This window comes from Carassius carassius, chromosome 42, assembly GCF_963082965.1.
Source record: "Carassius carassius chromosome 42, fCarCar2.1, whole genome shotgun sequence".
In the NCBI taxonomy this organism is placed as follows: Eukaryota; Metazoa; Chordata; class Actinopteri; order Cypriniformes; family Cyprinidae; genus Carassius; species Carassius carassius.
The window spans coordinates 19400102-19417582 of record NC_081796.1 but is presented as its reverse complement, the minus strand read 5'-3'; the positions used below and the strand labels follow the sequence as shown (position 1 = coordinate 19417582).

Below are 17481 nucleotides of genomic sequence, written 5' to 3'. Positions count from 1 at the left end.
ATGAGTTTATGAGAAAATTTCACATTTGTACATTTTAGGAATCTGAGATTCTAACATTATAAATAATTTAAATCTTTTTGTCTGTGATACAGTTTGTGTGTGTGTGTGGGGGAGTTTGAATTTTATCACTGTGGCATGTATTCACATTCAAGCAGTCAAAGTGTATATGAGTCTTATAATCTCAAGAGCCAGTTTTCTGGATAACATTCTCTCTTAGGAGTAGATGCTCCAGTAGATGATATTGAAGAGAAAGTATGCCAAAGGAAAGAATATTCTGGAATAGGAGTCAATCTTGTAACTGTTGCTCATGATATGGTTGACACTTTGGCGGATAGAACGCCGCCGACGGAGGCGCATGCCTAGGACGGGAGGGAGGTCCGGCGTCGTGGAGTTCTGGGAGGACATGCATGTGTCTGTGTTTAGGTCAGAGAGCGGAAATGCGCTGAGCTCTATGTCCTGGTCATGAAAGCAGCCATCAAACGCCATGGCTTGAGATGCATCATATCCCGAGAGCTGTAGGAGACAAAAACAATTAACTTTTTCAGGAATTTATGTGGTACGATTAAAAAAGAAAAAAAAAATATTCAAGGAATAGTGCAACGAAATATTTTAATAAAAAAAATTAGGCTAGGGCCATATCTGAGAGATATTATTTAAATCAAGATTCCTTTCACAGACAGCTCTCATATAGGTTAGGAATTATATTGCACATGATTCCTATGGATTACTTTTTTTTTTGTCCTTTTGGAATTTGACAGTGTGGATAAAAAAATATATCCAATTTATTTAAAAAATATTTATTTAAATTATTTTTTTTTTATGCGGTCTTAAGTCCATTTTGCATTTGAGTGATTACAATATTTGATCAACAAGGGGAGACATTTTGAAATTTTGCTGTTTTTTTTCTGGGTATGTCTAGAGAATGCATCAGTACACGAATACTGGAAATGTTTATGAAGTTTAGAGTGAATGAACTGAGAAAATTAGGATGTTTAAGGGAACATTGACCTTTAATTGCTCGAGTTTCTTCATTTCCTCCTGAGTAGTGAAGTAATTGACAGCTGCGTACTCGATGACGGACAGAAACACAAACAGGAAGCTGGTCCACAAATAGATGTCCACCGCTTTCACATATGATACCTGAGGCATGGACGCTGACACTCCCGTAATTATGGTGGACATAGTCAACACTGTAGTGATGCCTGGATTAAACGCACATGCAGAGAGACACACATCTGCCGTCACATTTATCATTGTTAAGATAACTGAAAAGCAGTTCAGAGGTTGAAATCCAGTAATTTCAGTAAGAATCCACACAACTGGGGATTTTTTGAAATTGCAAAAGATTTCTCAATACAGATTTCTCAACAGTGATATATGCTTTATAGGATCATTACACAATTGACACTAGACAATTGACCTTTTAGCCGAAGAAATTTCACTAATGTGACCCCACATTTAGACTGATTTACAAAATGAGGAGCTGTCTAGATCAACATACTTGTTGATTCTTCCCAACCAATCAGATGTTAGGGCTTGGCTAGGGTTACATAGCCAGCAACCGTGAAAGAAAAAAGTGTATGACACTATCACTGACAATCAGAACACATTTTGTAGGATATTGGACCCATGAGATTTCATAATGAGTGGAGCTACCCAGTGTGAAGGCTGTGTTCACACAGCAGCAGAGACTACACGTCATACTGTTTTCTTATGAAAAACAGTTGCACACAAAATAGAGGTTCCAAAAAGGGGTTTTGTGACCCCATAGAAGAACCATTTCTGAGCAGTTTTTGAACTAAGATTTCCACCATTGCATGTGTTTGAATAGGTGTTACGCACCAAGTGAAACACGGGCTGGTACTGCCCGCCTGTCAATCCAAAAAGACACCCAGGACAACACAACCATCAGCATTGTAGGAAAATAAGTTTGCAGCATAAAGAAGAATATATGTCTTCTGAGGATGAAGTTGATGTAGAGCCTGTTGTACCAGCCTAACAGAAACACATAAAGTCCGGAATTAATGACCTACTGATATATTACCAAACAGGACAAAGAGATAAGATTTGTCATAGTATTAATAGACATAAGGAGAGAGAGGAAAGTGTGTTGTACCCGTGCTGCTGTACAGCGCCAGACCGTGTGAGGAGTGAAACTCTTCAATGAAGAACTGAGAGAGGGCAATCTCATCTGTCCTCAAAGAGTCATCACCATTTTTCCAGTACAACATAAGGTCATTCTCAGCATATGCATCTGAATGGGACACAGGGAGGAGAGAAGCCAAAATATGAAGAAAAGAGGCAAAAGATTGTGCAGCCTGTTGAATTCATGTTTATATACAGCATTTGAAGTGGTTTATAATGGCACCATTTTCCCAACCTGTAAAATATCAGCTAAAAAAAGAAACAATGTAGGTGGGACTCAATAAAAATTACACAAGAACTGAAGATGTTTCTAGGTGGGCACGCACAGCTCTCCAATTCCAGGGAACAGTTCTGAGTGTCCAGAGGGAATCTACTGAAGTCCATTGAGCACAGAGAAGTAACTGTAATCCTACAATAAAGAATAGTCCATTATTAAAACATTAGATGTGAAGTAAATTATTCATCAGAGGTTGCAGGTACCTACCTGACGCTGTAAAGGATGTTGCCGTCTGGGTAAACCCTCAGCATTATGTTCTCCATTGTGGTATCATGGATGAAGGAGCGCTTGGAATGAACGAAAAAGACATCAGGTTTCCAGATCTTCTTTATCAACCGGCCATCGAATGTGCGGCTCAGATTGTTACTGGAGGGAAAAGCCAACCGTTCATCCTTCCAATAATGCCTCAGGTACAGGGTCATGGTGAAGTCCTGGAAGAGACCTTTAGATTTTACTGACCTTAAGATAAATATGACAACTTATTAAGGGCAACAGTGCAGGGCAGTGACGGTTGCAAAAAATGGTTTTGACATATACCAGAAAAAAACATTTATATTGCTGAGATTTACTTTGTAGGAAGCTGGAGGCCTGCTTTTTCAAGACTGACATTGTTTGTAATTTTGTTAATTTTAAAATACTGAATATTGAAGTTTCCAAAGAACATTTTATACTGTATATATATATATCTAGACACACATGACACACATGTTAAGAACTGAGAATATGAGGTTTGTATTGAGATCTAATTCTAAAATAATCATTAATGGAACTTTTAAATAACTACAACCATTACTGTATTTACACAAAAAGAGTGGACTTTTACCATGTTTACTTCAGATATGCCGTCTATACTCTCCACCTGCACATCAATGCCCACAGGGATGGCAGATCCTAAAGAGCAGAAGACACAATGCATTTGCATATTGGTGTAGGAGGACAACAGTAATGCCTTTGATATCAACTTAGAGAGAAACCGCCTCCATTCCTCCTACAGAGTGAGCATATGGAGCTCAAAATGTTACTCTAATCCTATTTGTCCAGTCATTAATTAACAGTGGTCCACTGAATGGAAAGCATTCAAAGCCTGCTTCCACTTCTCAGATTTCTTCATTCATGTAAAAGAAAGCCTAATCACCAATAAACTACTAAAAGTCTTATCTCAACCTTATCCATCTCTTTGTCTTCCTGCTTCCTCTTTAGATTAAAACACTGACAGATTAAAGCGCCGCCCTGCTGGCTAAACGGAAGTGATACAGCGATTTACAAATGCTTCCACCTATGCCTCCACTCACAATGAGGATATAAAAAATGTAATATTGTAGTTGCAGATAATAATAAGGGCCTCTCAAGTGTACTTAAAGAGAGCGACTAGAGTTTCTCAGCATACTTAAGTACTTAGCAAAATGTACATAAATTCCAAATTAATTAAATTTAATTAAAACCTCAATAGCAGAACAACAATCAGAAGTGATTGTTAGTGGATATATACAGTCACTTTCCCAGTATATGTACTGGTATGTATATGCATGCGCGTAATTTGCACGGGGGTTACGGGGGTCATGACCCCCCCAAAAATCAGATCCAGCTAATATAACCCCCCCAATATCATCACATCATTCAGATTAAAATAGATATGAAATATTCATAATGAATACTTTTGTTCATTTTCTTTATTAATTTCATTTGCCAGCAAGAAAGATAGTATCATATTTTAAATAATCTGTAATGTACCCCCCGCCCACCGCACCGATTTGGTATTACCAAAGTCTCTGGTATTACCCAACCCGCTTTCAGTACCAAGTTTGTTCACTATTTTGCGCATTCGATGGGATGAATGGTTGGAGAAAGCTGACGGAAAGATGAAAAGGACACTGAAAGGCAGCCAGACAACGATTTTTCATTGTTTGTCGACACCAGCCAAAAAAAAAGAAAAAAGAAAAAAAAAAGAAAAACGAAAAATCCTGACCAAACGGAGGTACCCTTAAGTTAGCTGTTAAGTTAGCTCAGCGTTTCTCAAAGTGTGGGGAATAGAAACATGACAAACAGGTTTTGTGCCCATCTTTTTAATTCCTTTATTTATTGACCATACACTCAAAACAAAGACACATTTAAATGTAAGCCTTGACGTTACTTAACCTCTTCACACGTAAGTTTAAAAGTATTTCAAGGCTACCGTTATTGATCGTAGTATCGCTTTATGGTTCCCATGGAGACGCGCCATTCATTGCTTGTCACACCGTAGCCACAATAGTGCTGAATGACTGATGATCTGCTTTTATTTCCTTTTTTATTCAAAATTTCACAAATGTGTTAGCTATAGCAGGATATATCTGATATTCCGATTGTCAAATATGTGCAAGTGGATGTGTTTTGTTGTTCAAACACCTTTATAACGATCGCATTACTTGAGCTGTATGCGCAACGTATTTTAGGTATCTATCTTATTAAAATACCTAAAAAAATACGTACATTATTAGGAATTTACCACAATTTGAGATTATTTTTATTTTTGTTTGTTTGTTTGTTTTTTTGTTGTTCTTTTTGCATGGATTTTGCAAAGTGTCAAAATGAATCAACGCACAACTAGGTTAATGTTAGTCCACACTTGTATTGATGTTATCAGAGGCTAAATGCAAACACAATTATTATTATTTTTTAATCTAATTTTGAGTCTTATTTCATGCAAAGTGATAATATAATTGCACTTTCATTTTCTTTATTTGAAAATTTTTAATGCTGTTATTTGATGTTAAGTTTTTAAAATGTGATGTTAATAAAATACATTTTAACAGTTAAACTTAAAGCCTAGTTTATTAACATTTTGTTGGGGTGATTGGGGACAGGTGGGGCTCGAAACCCTTTCCTACCTCTGAAGTGGGGAATGGCAGAAAAGTTTGAGAAACACTGAGTTAGCTGATGATTTGTTTTGTTGACTGGAGTTGGCTAGCTAGATGTTCGTTTGCCAGTGTCCTATGAGGTAAAGCCAGAGGGTGCCAGGGACTGTGTAGAACCAATGTCACTGAATTGTAACTGCTGTTTGCTCCAATACAGTCACCCGTTTTGGGGGGGATTGCATAATTAAATTATGCAAATTAGCATGTTACCTTTTACACAAGAAAATAATACAATAAATTAATAAGTAAATAAATATGCCGCGAGTTTAACCCCCCCCCCCCAATGGTAGACCCAAAGTTACGCCCTTGTGTATATGTAATTCATATGTATGTATATGTAAATTCAGTCAACTGAATAAACTTCATTTAATAATATACTGTTAAATCTTTTGCTTATATTTGTCAGCAACACATCCAGACCGTCAGGTTCCATCACCACGCCCACTCGTTCCCAATCACCCGCCTTCTGATCACCTGCACCTGCCGCTCCTCATCAACGCACCTCCATATATACACAGCACTTTCATCAGAACACTGTCAGATCTACTCGTTAGACACTGGACTCAAACTACTCTCTTCTACCGCAGTATTATCTACCAGTCTTCCCGCCGTTCTGTCTGTCTACAAGTTAAGTTTGTTCCTGTTTTATGTTTGCTTTTGCATTATTTCTTATGATGTGATTTTTGTTCTGAATGAAACCTTTCTGTTTTGAGTTTATCCTTTATTATTAAATACTTCTCTAAGTTCATTTACATCTCTCTCTTTCTTCCCTCTGAGCGTGACAGAAGATCTGACCTAGACAAGATACAGATCCTTCACTATGTCAACTCGCCCCACTTCCGATCCTCTCCTATCAATCTTCCAGCCTTCACCGAGCACTTCCCCCTTTGCCTCTGGAAGTCCCATGGCCTTACCTGCTTGCTATTCGGGCGAGGCGGACAAATGTAACGGCTTCCTCCTGCAGTGCACTCTGCATTTTGAGATGCAGCCCCAACGATTTCCCACGGAGCGATCTAAGACGGCATTCATCACCAGTTTGCTGTCGGGCCGAGCGCTGGATTGGGCTGATGCACTATGGCAAGCGGAAAATCCCATAATCGGTAATTTATCTGCATTCACTAAGCACTTCAAGGAAGTTTTTGGAAGGACTACCGGATCCTTATCAGTCTCGGATGAACTGTTACGCCTGCGTCAAGGCTCTTCTTCGGCTGGTGAGTACACTCTCCGGTTCCGCACCCTAGCGACCCTTAGTGGATGGAATGAACCAGCGCTCTGCTCAATCTTCCGTCAGGGGTTGAATTGCAACATCAGACAGCAACTGGTGATTTTCGACGATTCAATCGGTCTCGAAGGGCTCATCCAAAAGACCACCCAGATCGCTCAGCGCCTGTTTGCATGTTCTCCTGACACCATCTCTCTGCCAGCCGCCTCGGCCGTTCCTGGACATTCCCCTCCAACACCAGAACCGATGCAGACAGACTCCTATCATCTATCCGCTGCTGAGAGATACCGCCGTGTGTCCCAGGGGCTCTGTCTATACTGTGGAGGCAAGAACCACACCATCACTTCCTGTCCTATCAAACCATCACTACCTTCTGTGAGTATTCTAAATATCTCCCCAGACGTAACTAACATGAGAAAACTTTCAGTCATTCTGCGGATTAAAGACTCTGCTTTCACAGTCCAAGCTCTCATCGACTCGGGTGCCTCGGGGAACTTCATCTCCCTCAACACACTGAGAACCCTCAACCTACCAGCTTTACCTCAACATCCTCAATATCAGATCAACACCATCAGAGGAGAGCCCTTGGGATCCGGCCAAGTGAAGCAACGCTCGCCTGACTGCCAACTTCAAATCGGCAACTTCCACGTGGAGGACATCTCATTTCTGGTGTTGGAGGGTGCTACAGTGGACATCGTCCTGGGACGTCCCTGGCTGATTAAGCACTCACCTTCCATGGATTGGGAGAGATGTGACATCCTCGAGTGGAGTTCTAAATGCCACGAATCCTGCCTTCGACACCTACCCGTCCCAAAACTCTCTCTTCAGTCAACCCTCGTCGAGAGTCCTGAATCCACCAAGTGCATCTCCATACCGGAGGACTACAGGGCGTTCCAGGACGTCTTTAGCAAGCAGGCTGCTACCAGATTACCACCTCATAGGCCATGGGACTGCGCCATTGACTTGCTGCCTGGAGCGAAACTTCCCGAGGGTAAGATCTACCCTCTGTCCATCCCGGAGCAGAAGGCCATGGAGGAGTACATTAAGAAGGCGGACGCATTATCCCGTATCTACCAGCCAGACCCGCAGCCAATCTCCGACCCTATCCTTCCTCCAAAGCTCTTCCTCAACCCCATCGTGTGGAACTTGGACCAACAACTCCAGGAAGCCATATCCCGAGAGCCAGTTCCGCCGGGAGGTCCAGAAGGGAAACAGTACGTCCCTTCCTCCATGCGCTCCTCCCTTCTGGACTCCATCCACTCCTCTCCGGGCTCTGGACATCCAGGCAGCAAGCGGACCCTCTCACTTCGTTCACGGTACTGGTGGCCCAGGATGGCCCGTGAGGTTACCCAACATGTCCGTGCCTGCTCGGTCTGTGCCATGACCATAACTCCACGACAGTTACCACAAGGAAAACTCAGGCCACTACCCATACCTGCCCGTCCCTGGTCCCACATTGGCATTGATTTTGTCACCGATCTACCATCATCCAACAATTTCACCTGCATTCTAGTCATCGTAGACCGGTTCTCCAAGTCGTGTAGATTTGTTCCCCTCAAGGGATTGCCCACGGCTATGGAAACCGCAGAAACTCTCTTCCAGTCTGTCTTTCGCTATTTCGGCCTACCTGAAGACATTGTGTCGGACCGGGGACCACAGTTCATCTCCCGGGTATGGCATGCATTCTTCAAAAAACTTCAGGTATCCATCAGTCTATCTTCGGGCTACCACCCTCAAACGAACGGCCAGACTGAGCGGAAGATACAAGAACTCGGACGGTTCCTCCGGGCCTATTGCTCTTCCGACCAGCATGACTGGAGCCGTTACCTTCCCTGGGCCGAATATACCCAAAACTCTCTGAAACAATCCACTACTGGACTTACTCCCTTTCAGTGTGTACTAGGCTATCAACCCTCTCTATTTCCCTGGTCGGAGGAGCCCTCCAACATCCCAGCCGTCGACCACTGGTTCCGGGAAAGTGAGAGGGTCTGGGACTCGGCCCATGTTCACCTACAGCAAGCAGTTCGGAGACATAAGACCTTTGCGGATGTCCGACGTCGTCCAGCTCCCACCTTCCAACCTGGAGAGCTAGTGTGGCTCTCCACGAAGGACATCCGCCTCCGACTGCCCTGTAGGAAACTCAGCCCCCGTTTCATTGGACCGTTTCCCATCCAGAGGCAAATCAACCCCGTCACCTACCAGCTCCAGCTCCCTGCACACTACCGTATTCACCCTATATTCCATGTTTCCCTACTCAAACCTGCCACTAATCCTCCTCTTACTCCCTCCACAGAACCTGGCGGTGCCGAGGTGCCTCCTCCTCCGGAGGTCCAGGAGGACCCTTCGGTCTACTCTGTCCGGGAGATCCTGGACTCTCGGCGGCGAGGGGGCTTGCTTGAGTACCTCGTGGACTGGGAGGGCTACGGCCCCGAGGAACGGTCCTGGGTTCCTCGCAATGACATTCTCGATCCATCTCTACTCTCGGACTATCATCAACAACATCCGGATCGTCCTGCTCCCAGACCTCGCGGCCGCCCTCGCCGTCGTTCCCGGGCATCGGGAGCTGCCCGTGGAGGAGGGGGTACTGTCAGCAACACATCCAGACCGTCAGGTTCCATCACCACGCCCACTCGTTCCCAATCACCCGCCTTCTGATCACCTGCACCTGCCGCTCCTCATCAACGCACCTCCATATATACACAGCACTTTCATCAGAACACTGTCAGATCTACTCGTTAGACACTGGACTCAAACTACTCTCTTCTACCGCAGTATTATCTACCAGTCTTCCCGCCGTTCTGTCTGTCTACAAGTTAAGTTTGTTCCTGTTTTATGTTTGCTTTTGCATTATTTCTTTATGATGTGATTTATGTTCTGAATGAAACCTTTCTGTTTTGAGTTTATCCTTTATTATTAAATACTTCTCTAAGTTCATTTACATCTCTCTCTTTCTTCCCTCTGAGCGTGACAATATTTATGTTTATATTGGTTTAAAAAAGGCACTTGCTATAATAACTGATACACTGCAATGACATTCATATATTGTAAGTGTGTCCAAATATGTGTGAAAATTGTCTAGGAGTTGCATCTTGCACTTTTCCATCTGTTTTATCAGGCCTGGGATGTAATCCAGATTACTGTCCACCAAAGCGCATCTGTGTCCTCAACACCCATTGTCTAATTTGTGTTTGGCACAATCTGGGTCATGTTTGAATTTAGGACCACACTCACTGTGTCAAAGTCACCTCTGCATGCTTTCCCCGAAGCAGAGGGATGGCAACATCCACCTCTTCACGGTCTGACACAGTGAAATGGTTTAGTCCATTTCTAATCAGACTTATTAAAAAGAATACTCTAACAGTGATTTTCAAGGTCAAGATGAAAACCGATAATTGGAGCCAGTAAACAGTGAGTTCTGACCTCCAAAACCAGGCCTCATGGCAAAGTCGTGGTCTTCGATTCTCAGCAGCTGTTCAGTTTTGATCAGGAGGGACTTAGTACTGTCCTTTTTCTTTAATTTATAGTCAATCCGCCTGAAAATTGAGAAAAAAAACAGTCAGGAGAAAAACACACCCAGGCCATTATTGCACTTCAGTGGCATTTCAACAGGAGGGAAAAACAGCAAAATTGTCCAGGGCCCTGTGAGTAGGAGACCCATGCATTACAGAGAGAGAACTAAAACATGTTTTGTTTCATGTTAGTAACATGGAAGTAGCATCTGTAATATGAAAATAATTACTCAGCCGTTAGAGGAATGATTTATAAAAAGCAGCTTGTTGTAACAGTGTTTGTGTGTCCCAGGTTGTGAAAATGAGCTATGGTTTGGAGCGGTACCAGAAGCCTCCTGAGCAAACTGTTGTCCGATCCCTGAAAGATGAGACATGAAATATGCCAAAAACACAGCAGTAACTAGTGAAGGTCAGTCGTAGACATACAATGTTTCCTCTAACATAGTCTTTCCATCTGTGTGCTTTAATTGAAACACCAAATATACTGTCAATCATGCTGTGCTCATTATGTGGGCAAAGTTAATTGCACACTGAAGTGCAATTCCAAAATTAAACCTCAAACTGAATATAGAGCCACACAACACTAATGACTGTGTGATGGACTCAATACGCAGTCATGCAAACAAAAACACAACTGAGGACTAATAACAAAATGCATGCTGCTGTACAACGCTGTGAATATCTGAAGAATTTAAATAATACAAGAATAAACTAAATACATATAAATATATTTAAATAAATGCATTTTAAACCTCATATTAACCTCTTTCTAAGAACAGAGATCACCATAATAAAGCTTTTAGAAATTTTTAGTGAAATGACACATTATACATGAACAAAAACTACCTTATAAACCTGGCTGGCACTGTAAAAAAGCTTTTTAGGAAACTGCAGGCGTGACTTTAATGCCAAACAGTAGTTTGGCTGCACTCCATCCTCCACTATGAAAGGAAAACCAGATGATGGCACCAGGATGGTTTTAATTACAGAATGAAGGAATATTCTCACTCCTGGGGTTGTGTGTGACTCATTGCTTTGTGGTAATATACAACAATTAACAACAGATTAAAGCCACACTTTATTCCTCATGTAGACAGACAGTGTGTTAGTAGGAAATATCAGTTTACATTTCCAAACTATTTTTGCAATTAATTGTAACCTCAAGAAACCTATGGAAGCATATGGGTAGCAATATTCAATTTGGAATGTAATATGCAAAATGACAATGCAATATGTAAAATGGCAATGCATTTCTGTATTTACATTTACATTTTCCAATACATTTGTGCAACATATGGTGCAAAATGAAAATGAAAATTAAATTACATCATTTTCATTTGCCATTTCACACACTAGTTTTAATATGTAAAATGAATTGGTCCGTGTACGTTTTGATCATTTCAGTTTATGGCTTTAATATTTCATTCGCACTTCTGGGCAGAGCTGAAACGCTGCTTTCATCTGATTGGTCGAATCGCTCCACCTTCAGCTCAGTCTTTTCATTCTTTCAGACAGAATAAGAGTCAGTGCGAGTCAAGCACTGTAATGTCTGAAACCACCACTCACTGTTAATTAGCATAATTTTTCAATCAGATGTAGATGGGCACATAATTCGTGCTGCTGCGATTTGGAAGAGACCCCGTTAAATTATTTCTAGGTTATAGTATTGTATAAATATTGTCCTACTGATAAAAACAGTGCAAATAGTTCTGTCTCCTTGGATAACAGTGAAATGGAAATAAATATAGTTACATTTATGAAATAAAATTAAATAGGATTTTTTTGGCAAGGTAAGTCTGGCCAGTTATACAGCAACGCGAGTCAGACGAGTCTGAAGATCTGAGCTGAATTTGGTGAAACATTAAAGTTCTAGTCTGTGTCAATTACTCACATAATAAATAATAATATTAATGTTACCAGCAGTGTTTTGAGTAACGGCGTTTAAGTATAACGCCGTTACTAACGGAGTTTAATTTTCAGTAACGGAGTAATCTAATTAATTACTTTTCCCATCCTTGCAACGCTGTTATCTTTACTGAGAATGTAAAGTGTCGCGTTACTACAATTTGGTTGAATAAAGCGCGAGGTGTCATGCTTTTGGCTACACATCAGCTGCCTTGAGAGAGCAGGAGTGGGGATGATGACGCCGTTGCAAATCCGATGATGATTGGCTGGGTGGGCGGTGCCATCTCACTGCACACGCTAGTGATGGGAAGTTTGGTTCTTTTCCGCAAACCGGTTCTTTCAGACGGTTCGATTCAATAAACCGGTTGAAAAAACCGATGCAACCGGTTCTTGACTCGAGAACGAGAATCAGCTCATCGGTTCTCAAATCTGACGCGTCCGACAGAAACGGTTCTCGGTTCTTGGTTCAGTGTACTGATGATCCGAAAACCGAAGCAACTGATTCTTCACAGTGGGCATGTTTGTTCATCATCTGGCTCTGCTTGGTGTTTATCTTCAGTTCCCTCTTCACAGCAGTTCAGTCAGTGTACTGTTTGAGTAAATGAATTATTTATAAAAAAAAGTTAACAGTTTAAGTCATTTATGGATTAATGCTTATTGGAGACGCGAACAGTTTCAAACGATTTAGTTCGATTTGGTGAACCGGTTCAACCGATTCACTGAGAAGAACCGGTTAAATCGAATGATTCGTTCACGAATCGAACATCATTACTGCACGCTCTGACAACCACTAAACACAAGTCAGTGTCAGCGATAATGGCGTTCTCGAACTGGAAGTACTGGCACTAATTCTCCTTATTTGAAATTAAAGGCAAGAATGTTTCTGTAACATGCACGCTATGCCCAGGAAAAAAGACTTTATCCACGTCTGCCTCAAGCAACTCAAATCTTATGAACCACCTCACATCAACACATGCTAACATGTTACTGGACTGAATATTTAAGAGTTAGATAGTGTTCTGTTTATTATGCAGTAACGTTAGGCCTAATATACAGTTACAGAGATTTGCACTAATGGCCAGGTTTCCCTTTGTTTCTTTTTACCCAAGTTTAAATTTGTTTGTCTTAATTTTGCACTTGAATTTTATTTTCAATATTTATTTTTTATATGTTTTTATTTCTATGCATATCATATGGCAGACTGCAATCTATTGAATTCAAATAAATACAGCATTTTCTAAAATACATAGTATTTTTATTCTTCAATCAGTTAATATAAACATCTTATATATTAAAGATGTTAAAGGACGTAATAGCGTTATAGAACATAAAAAATAATGTCACAGTTACTTTGCTGAGTAACTAATTACTTTTAAAATGTGGTAACTGAGTTACTAACTCAATTACATTTTGGGAGAAGTAGTCTGTAACTGTAACGAATTACTTTTTAAAGTAGGATGACCAACACTGGTTACCAGTATTTTTCGGACTATAAGTCACACCTAAGTATAAGTTGCATCAGTCCAAAAATACGTCATAACGAGGAAAAAAACATATATAAGTCCTACTGGACTAAGTAAATTTATTCAGAACCAAGAGAAAACATTACCGTCTCCAGCCCTCTCGCGGCTGTAGGCTGTAGATCTTGGTTCATTTCTCTTGGTTCAGGTCAAATTAATTTTGATAAATAAGTCGCACCTGACTGTAAGTCGCAGGACCAGCCAAACTATGAAAAGAAGTGCGACTTATAGTCCGGAAAATATGGTAAATATATGTTGTCTTTCTCAAGCCCAACAAAGAAGACTAAAAAGAGAAACATCATTCAATTTAGTATATAATAAAACGAATATTACTAATTTATTTAAGAAATGTAACTATATTAATTTTCACAATTATTTATTAATGTCACACACACATACCTAGTGCCTTATGACTTAAAAGATGAGAGTGGTAAATGTTACAGACATGAACTGTTCAGTCTATTATTGATTTTTATTTCCACTTCACTTTTATCCAAAGAGACGGAACTATTTCCACTGTATTTATCAGTGGGACAATATTCATACAATACTACAACCTAGAAATAATTTGCAGGTCGCAGCAGCACGAATTATGTGCCCAGCTACATCTGATTCAAATATTATGCTAATTAACAGTGAGCGGTGGTTTCAGACATTACAGTGCTTCACTCGTACTGACTCTTATTCTGTCTGATAGAATGAAAAGACCGAGCTGAAGGTGGAGCGATTCGACCAATCAGATGAAAGCAGTGTTTCAACTCTGCCCAGAAGTGTGAATGAAATATTAAAGCCATAAACCGAAATGATCAAAACGTACATGGACCAACTGTCTTGTCCATGTTCTCTCACTTGCATCCTCTTCTTGAGTATTGAGTCTCTTGACCTTCTGCAAGCCCCGCCTTGTTCACGCAGTGATTGACATGGCGGAAGGGGGCGGAGACGTGATCGGCTCGGAATGCATTTTCAATGCGCACATTGAATTTTGCTACATTCATTGCGGGACATTGAATGAAAATGCAATCGTAAGTGTCTTGACTGTGAGTGTTAATGCAATTAAGAAAAATAGCATTTGAAGGATAATTTTGCCACAGTTTTTGCTTGAACATGTTATACATATCTACTCATTTCTGTAATACATTTTCATTTTAATTTTGCAACTTATAAAGCATTAAAATTAGTATTCATTTTACATATTAAAACTAGTGTGTGAAATGGCAAATGAAAATTATGTAATTTAATTTTAATTTTAATTTTGCACCAAACGTTGCACAAATGTATTGGAAAATGTAAATGTAAATACAGAAATGCATTGCCATTTTACATATTGCATTGTCATTTTGCATATTACATTCCAAATTGAATATTGCTACCCATATGCTTCCATAGAAACATACCTTCAAAGCTACCTGAAAAACAATGTGCAAGTGCACCTAGGGCAAAAGCTTTTTTTAACGCATAGTGTGGTCACACCAAATGTAGATTTAATTTAGTTAAGTTAATATAAATGAATTAATAAAGTCTATCTATGACATTATTTTTGACGGCATCCTCACTTACAGCATTTTTATACAAGTGCCTAAAACTTTGCACAGTACTGTGGCTTTGCAGGTTTCTTGAAGCGTTTTGGAGACATTGCCAGAGTTCTTCTGGATTGAGTCTGTCTCAGTTTGTTCTGTTTCTTCATGTTATTCCAGACAGACTGATGATGATGAGATCAGATCTCTGTGTGGAGCACTGGCTGTTGTCAGACTCCTTGTACAACAAAAATCACATAGCACTATTACGTTTAGGCAAAAAATAATGTTTGGAAATGTAAGCTGATATTTCCTACTGACTCGCTGACTGACTTAAAACCATTTTTTGTTGGTGAAATTACTAGTGACCTAAGACTTTTGCACAGTACTATAGACATATTTAAAATTATTGAATAAATAAAATACAAATAAAAACTAAACCTTTAATTAAAATTAAAGTGAAAACAGAAAATACAAAATAATAATAATCTAAATATTAACAATGTTACTAAAATAATACGGATTCTCACAATCAGAGGCAACTTATCTACCTGGTAACATCCAATATAGCACAGCTTACTGGTTTATTTCTTTTTTCTGTGATGGCAAAGCTGAATTTACAGCAGTAATTACTCCAGTGTTTAGTGTCACATGATCCTTCAGAAATCATTCTAATATGCTAACTTCTCATAAAAAAACATTTCTTATTATTATCAGTGTTGCAAGCAGTTGTGCTGCCTAATATTTTTGTTGAAACATTGATAATTTTTTTTTCAAAAGTCTTTATGAATATAAAGTTCATATAAGAACAACATTTATTAGAAATAGAAATCTTTTGCAACGTTATAAATGTTTTTGCCATCACTTTTTGCATACATTTTATAAATTACTTATAAAGCACTGATCCCAAACTTCTGAAGTAAGTCAAAAGAGTTTAAATATTCTTTACTCACCCTCTGAATCTGTTTTTGCCATGCTCAGCCAGGTAAACATCCTTGTTCTTCTTCCGGTTAGGGTAGGGGTTGTTGAGCAAGGTGACGGGCCAGAGACAAGCAAAGCACAGCAGCCTGAGAGTCAGCAGGACCAGCTTCATGTCCAAACACCTTCGTCTGTAGCTGGGGTATAGAAATCTTCCACAGACTCAAGACGGGATGGTTCCTGGCCATCCCATGCAAACCTCAGCTGAGAGACTGCTGGGATACGTTACCGTATCTGCTTATGTTCCCACATCTCCCAGTACAATCACAAATCTGAAATCTAGTTTGTATTATCATATTAGAGCATATATTCAGCATTTATCGGTGAATACTTCAGCTTATTGTGTGCGTCAGCATGTGTCTGGTCACTGTTGTCGACATGCTCTAGCTCAGTGGTGCTTTGTAACCCAAACATAAATCAACAGGAATTTATTCTTACGGTAATAAAAGAATGACATTAATTCCTCAAATCCTCTTATCTGTAGCTGGTGGATCTTCCCTTAACCTACAGAGTGGGATGTGACAGTGGGATGGAACCATGTCTAATCAGGATTTCCACATGCCAGGAGTAGCTTCATGCCATCACTGTTGAAGATAAACTTGTCATTCCTGTCCATTCATGTTCATACACTTCATTCCATGATGCTAAGGTAGAAAGCATACAAAGCAACAAATAAGAGACAATAAGACAATAAGATGAACCTAAACATCAGAGTGTCATGTTGCAGTGTGATATGGCGATGTAATCCTGTCATTGTCCTCTTGTTTACCTTCTTTCAAGAAAAAAGCACAGATGTAGTCCAAAAAAATCGTCAGATTTAGGCATCTGAGAATAAAAAAATTACAGCAAATGAACATTTGAAGGTAGTAGTGCTGGTTAAAAACATTGCATTTGTGTTTTGTAGAGCACCACTCTGGCATCACCTGATGATCTGCTCCAGTTTCAGGCAGTTCTTTCATTAGTTATTATTATAAAAAGCTCAGGGACTAACCAATCAAATCACATTAATGCAATCAATTACATTACAGAGGCATAGAGGGGGTTGGGGGAGAGAGCTCATTGGATGGACAGATACATAAGAGGGGGGAAAATCATAAACCAATCACAGACTCCATGTGTCCAGTAATCCCAATGCATTGCCTAATCTGGTGGATTTACGGCCTGATCAGCAGAAGAGCAAGCTACATCATCACAGATACTGTAGCTGCATTGAGATTGACTGGTTAGACAAACATATCACAAGAGGAACTTGACAATTTATCAAAAAGAAAAAAAGAGAGACCACTGTTACTGTTATAAAAAAAAAAGAAGAAGATTAACCATGGCCCATTAGTCTCATGGCACCCAGCGAGAAAAAAAAAAAGAAATAAAAATAAAAAAAGCAATAGGTTGTATTTTTTTTATTTATTTATTTATTTATGTATTTATAATTAAACCCTACAATATATATATATATATATTTTTTTTTTTTTTTTTTTTTTTTTATAAAATATATATTTTTATAAAATATAATAATT

The 17481-nt window shown here is 39.8% G+C and overlaps 1 protein-coding gene across 1 annotated transcript; it reads right to left on the bottom strand.

Annotated features, from left to right (window-relative positions):
* Positions 1-18: 18 nt before the first annotated feature.
* On the bottom strand, positions 19-16867 carry LOC132123862 (gamma-aminobutyric acid receptor subunit rho-3). Its single transcript, XM_059534558.1, has 9 exons — positions 15940-16867; positions 9959-10071; positions 3246-3313; positions 2630-2853; positions 2472-2554; positions 2117-2254; positions 1843-1995; positions 1009-1202; positions 19-513 (listed from the first exon to the last, which is right to left on the bottom strand). Exons 1-9 carry the CDS (start codon positions 16077-16079, stop codon positions 214-216), a joined length of 1413 nt encoding a protein of 470 aa, XP_059390541.1. The 5' UTR covers positions 16080-16867; the 3' UTR covers positions 19-213.
* Between the last annotated feature and the right edge of the window lie 614 nt (positions 16868-17481).

Bases quoted from the DNA above. Each gene is read 5' to 3' on its own strand.
- LOC132123862 (XM_059534558.1), bottom strand. From the start codon at position 16,079: ATGAAGCTGGTCCTGCTGACTCTCAGGCTGCTGTGCTTTGCTTGTCTC. The intron at 10,072-15,939 runs GTGAGTAAAGAA...CTCAATTTTCAG, and splicing joins GGCAAAAACAGATTCAGAGG to GCGGATTGACTATAAATTAA. The intron at 3,314-9,958 runs GTCAGAACTCAC...TCTGCTCTTTAG, and splicing joins CATGAGGCCTGGTTTTGGAG to GATCTGCCATCCCTGTGGGC.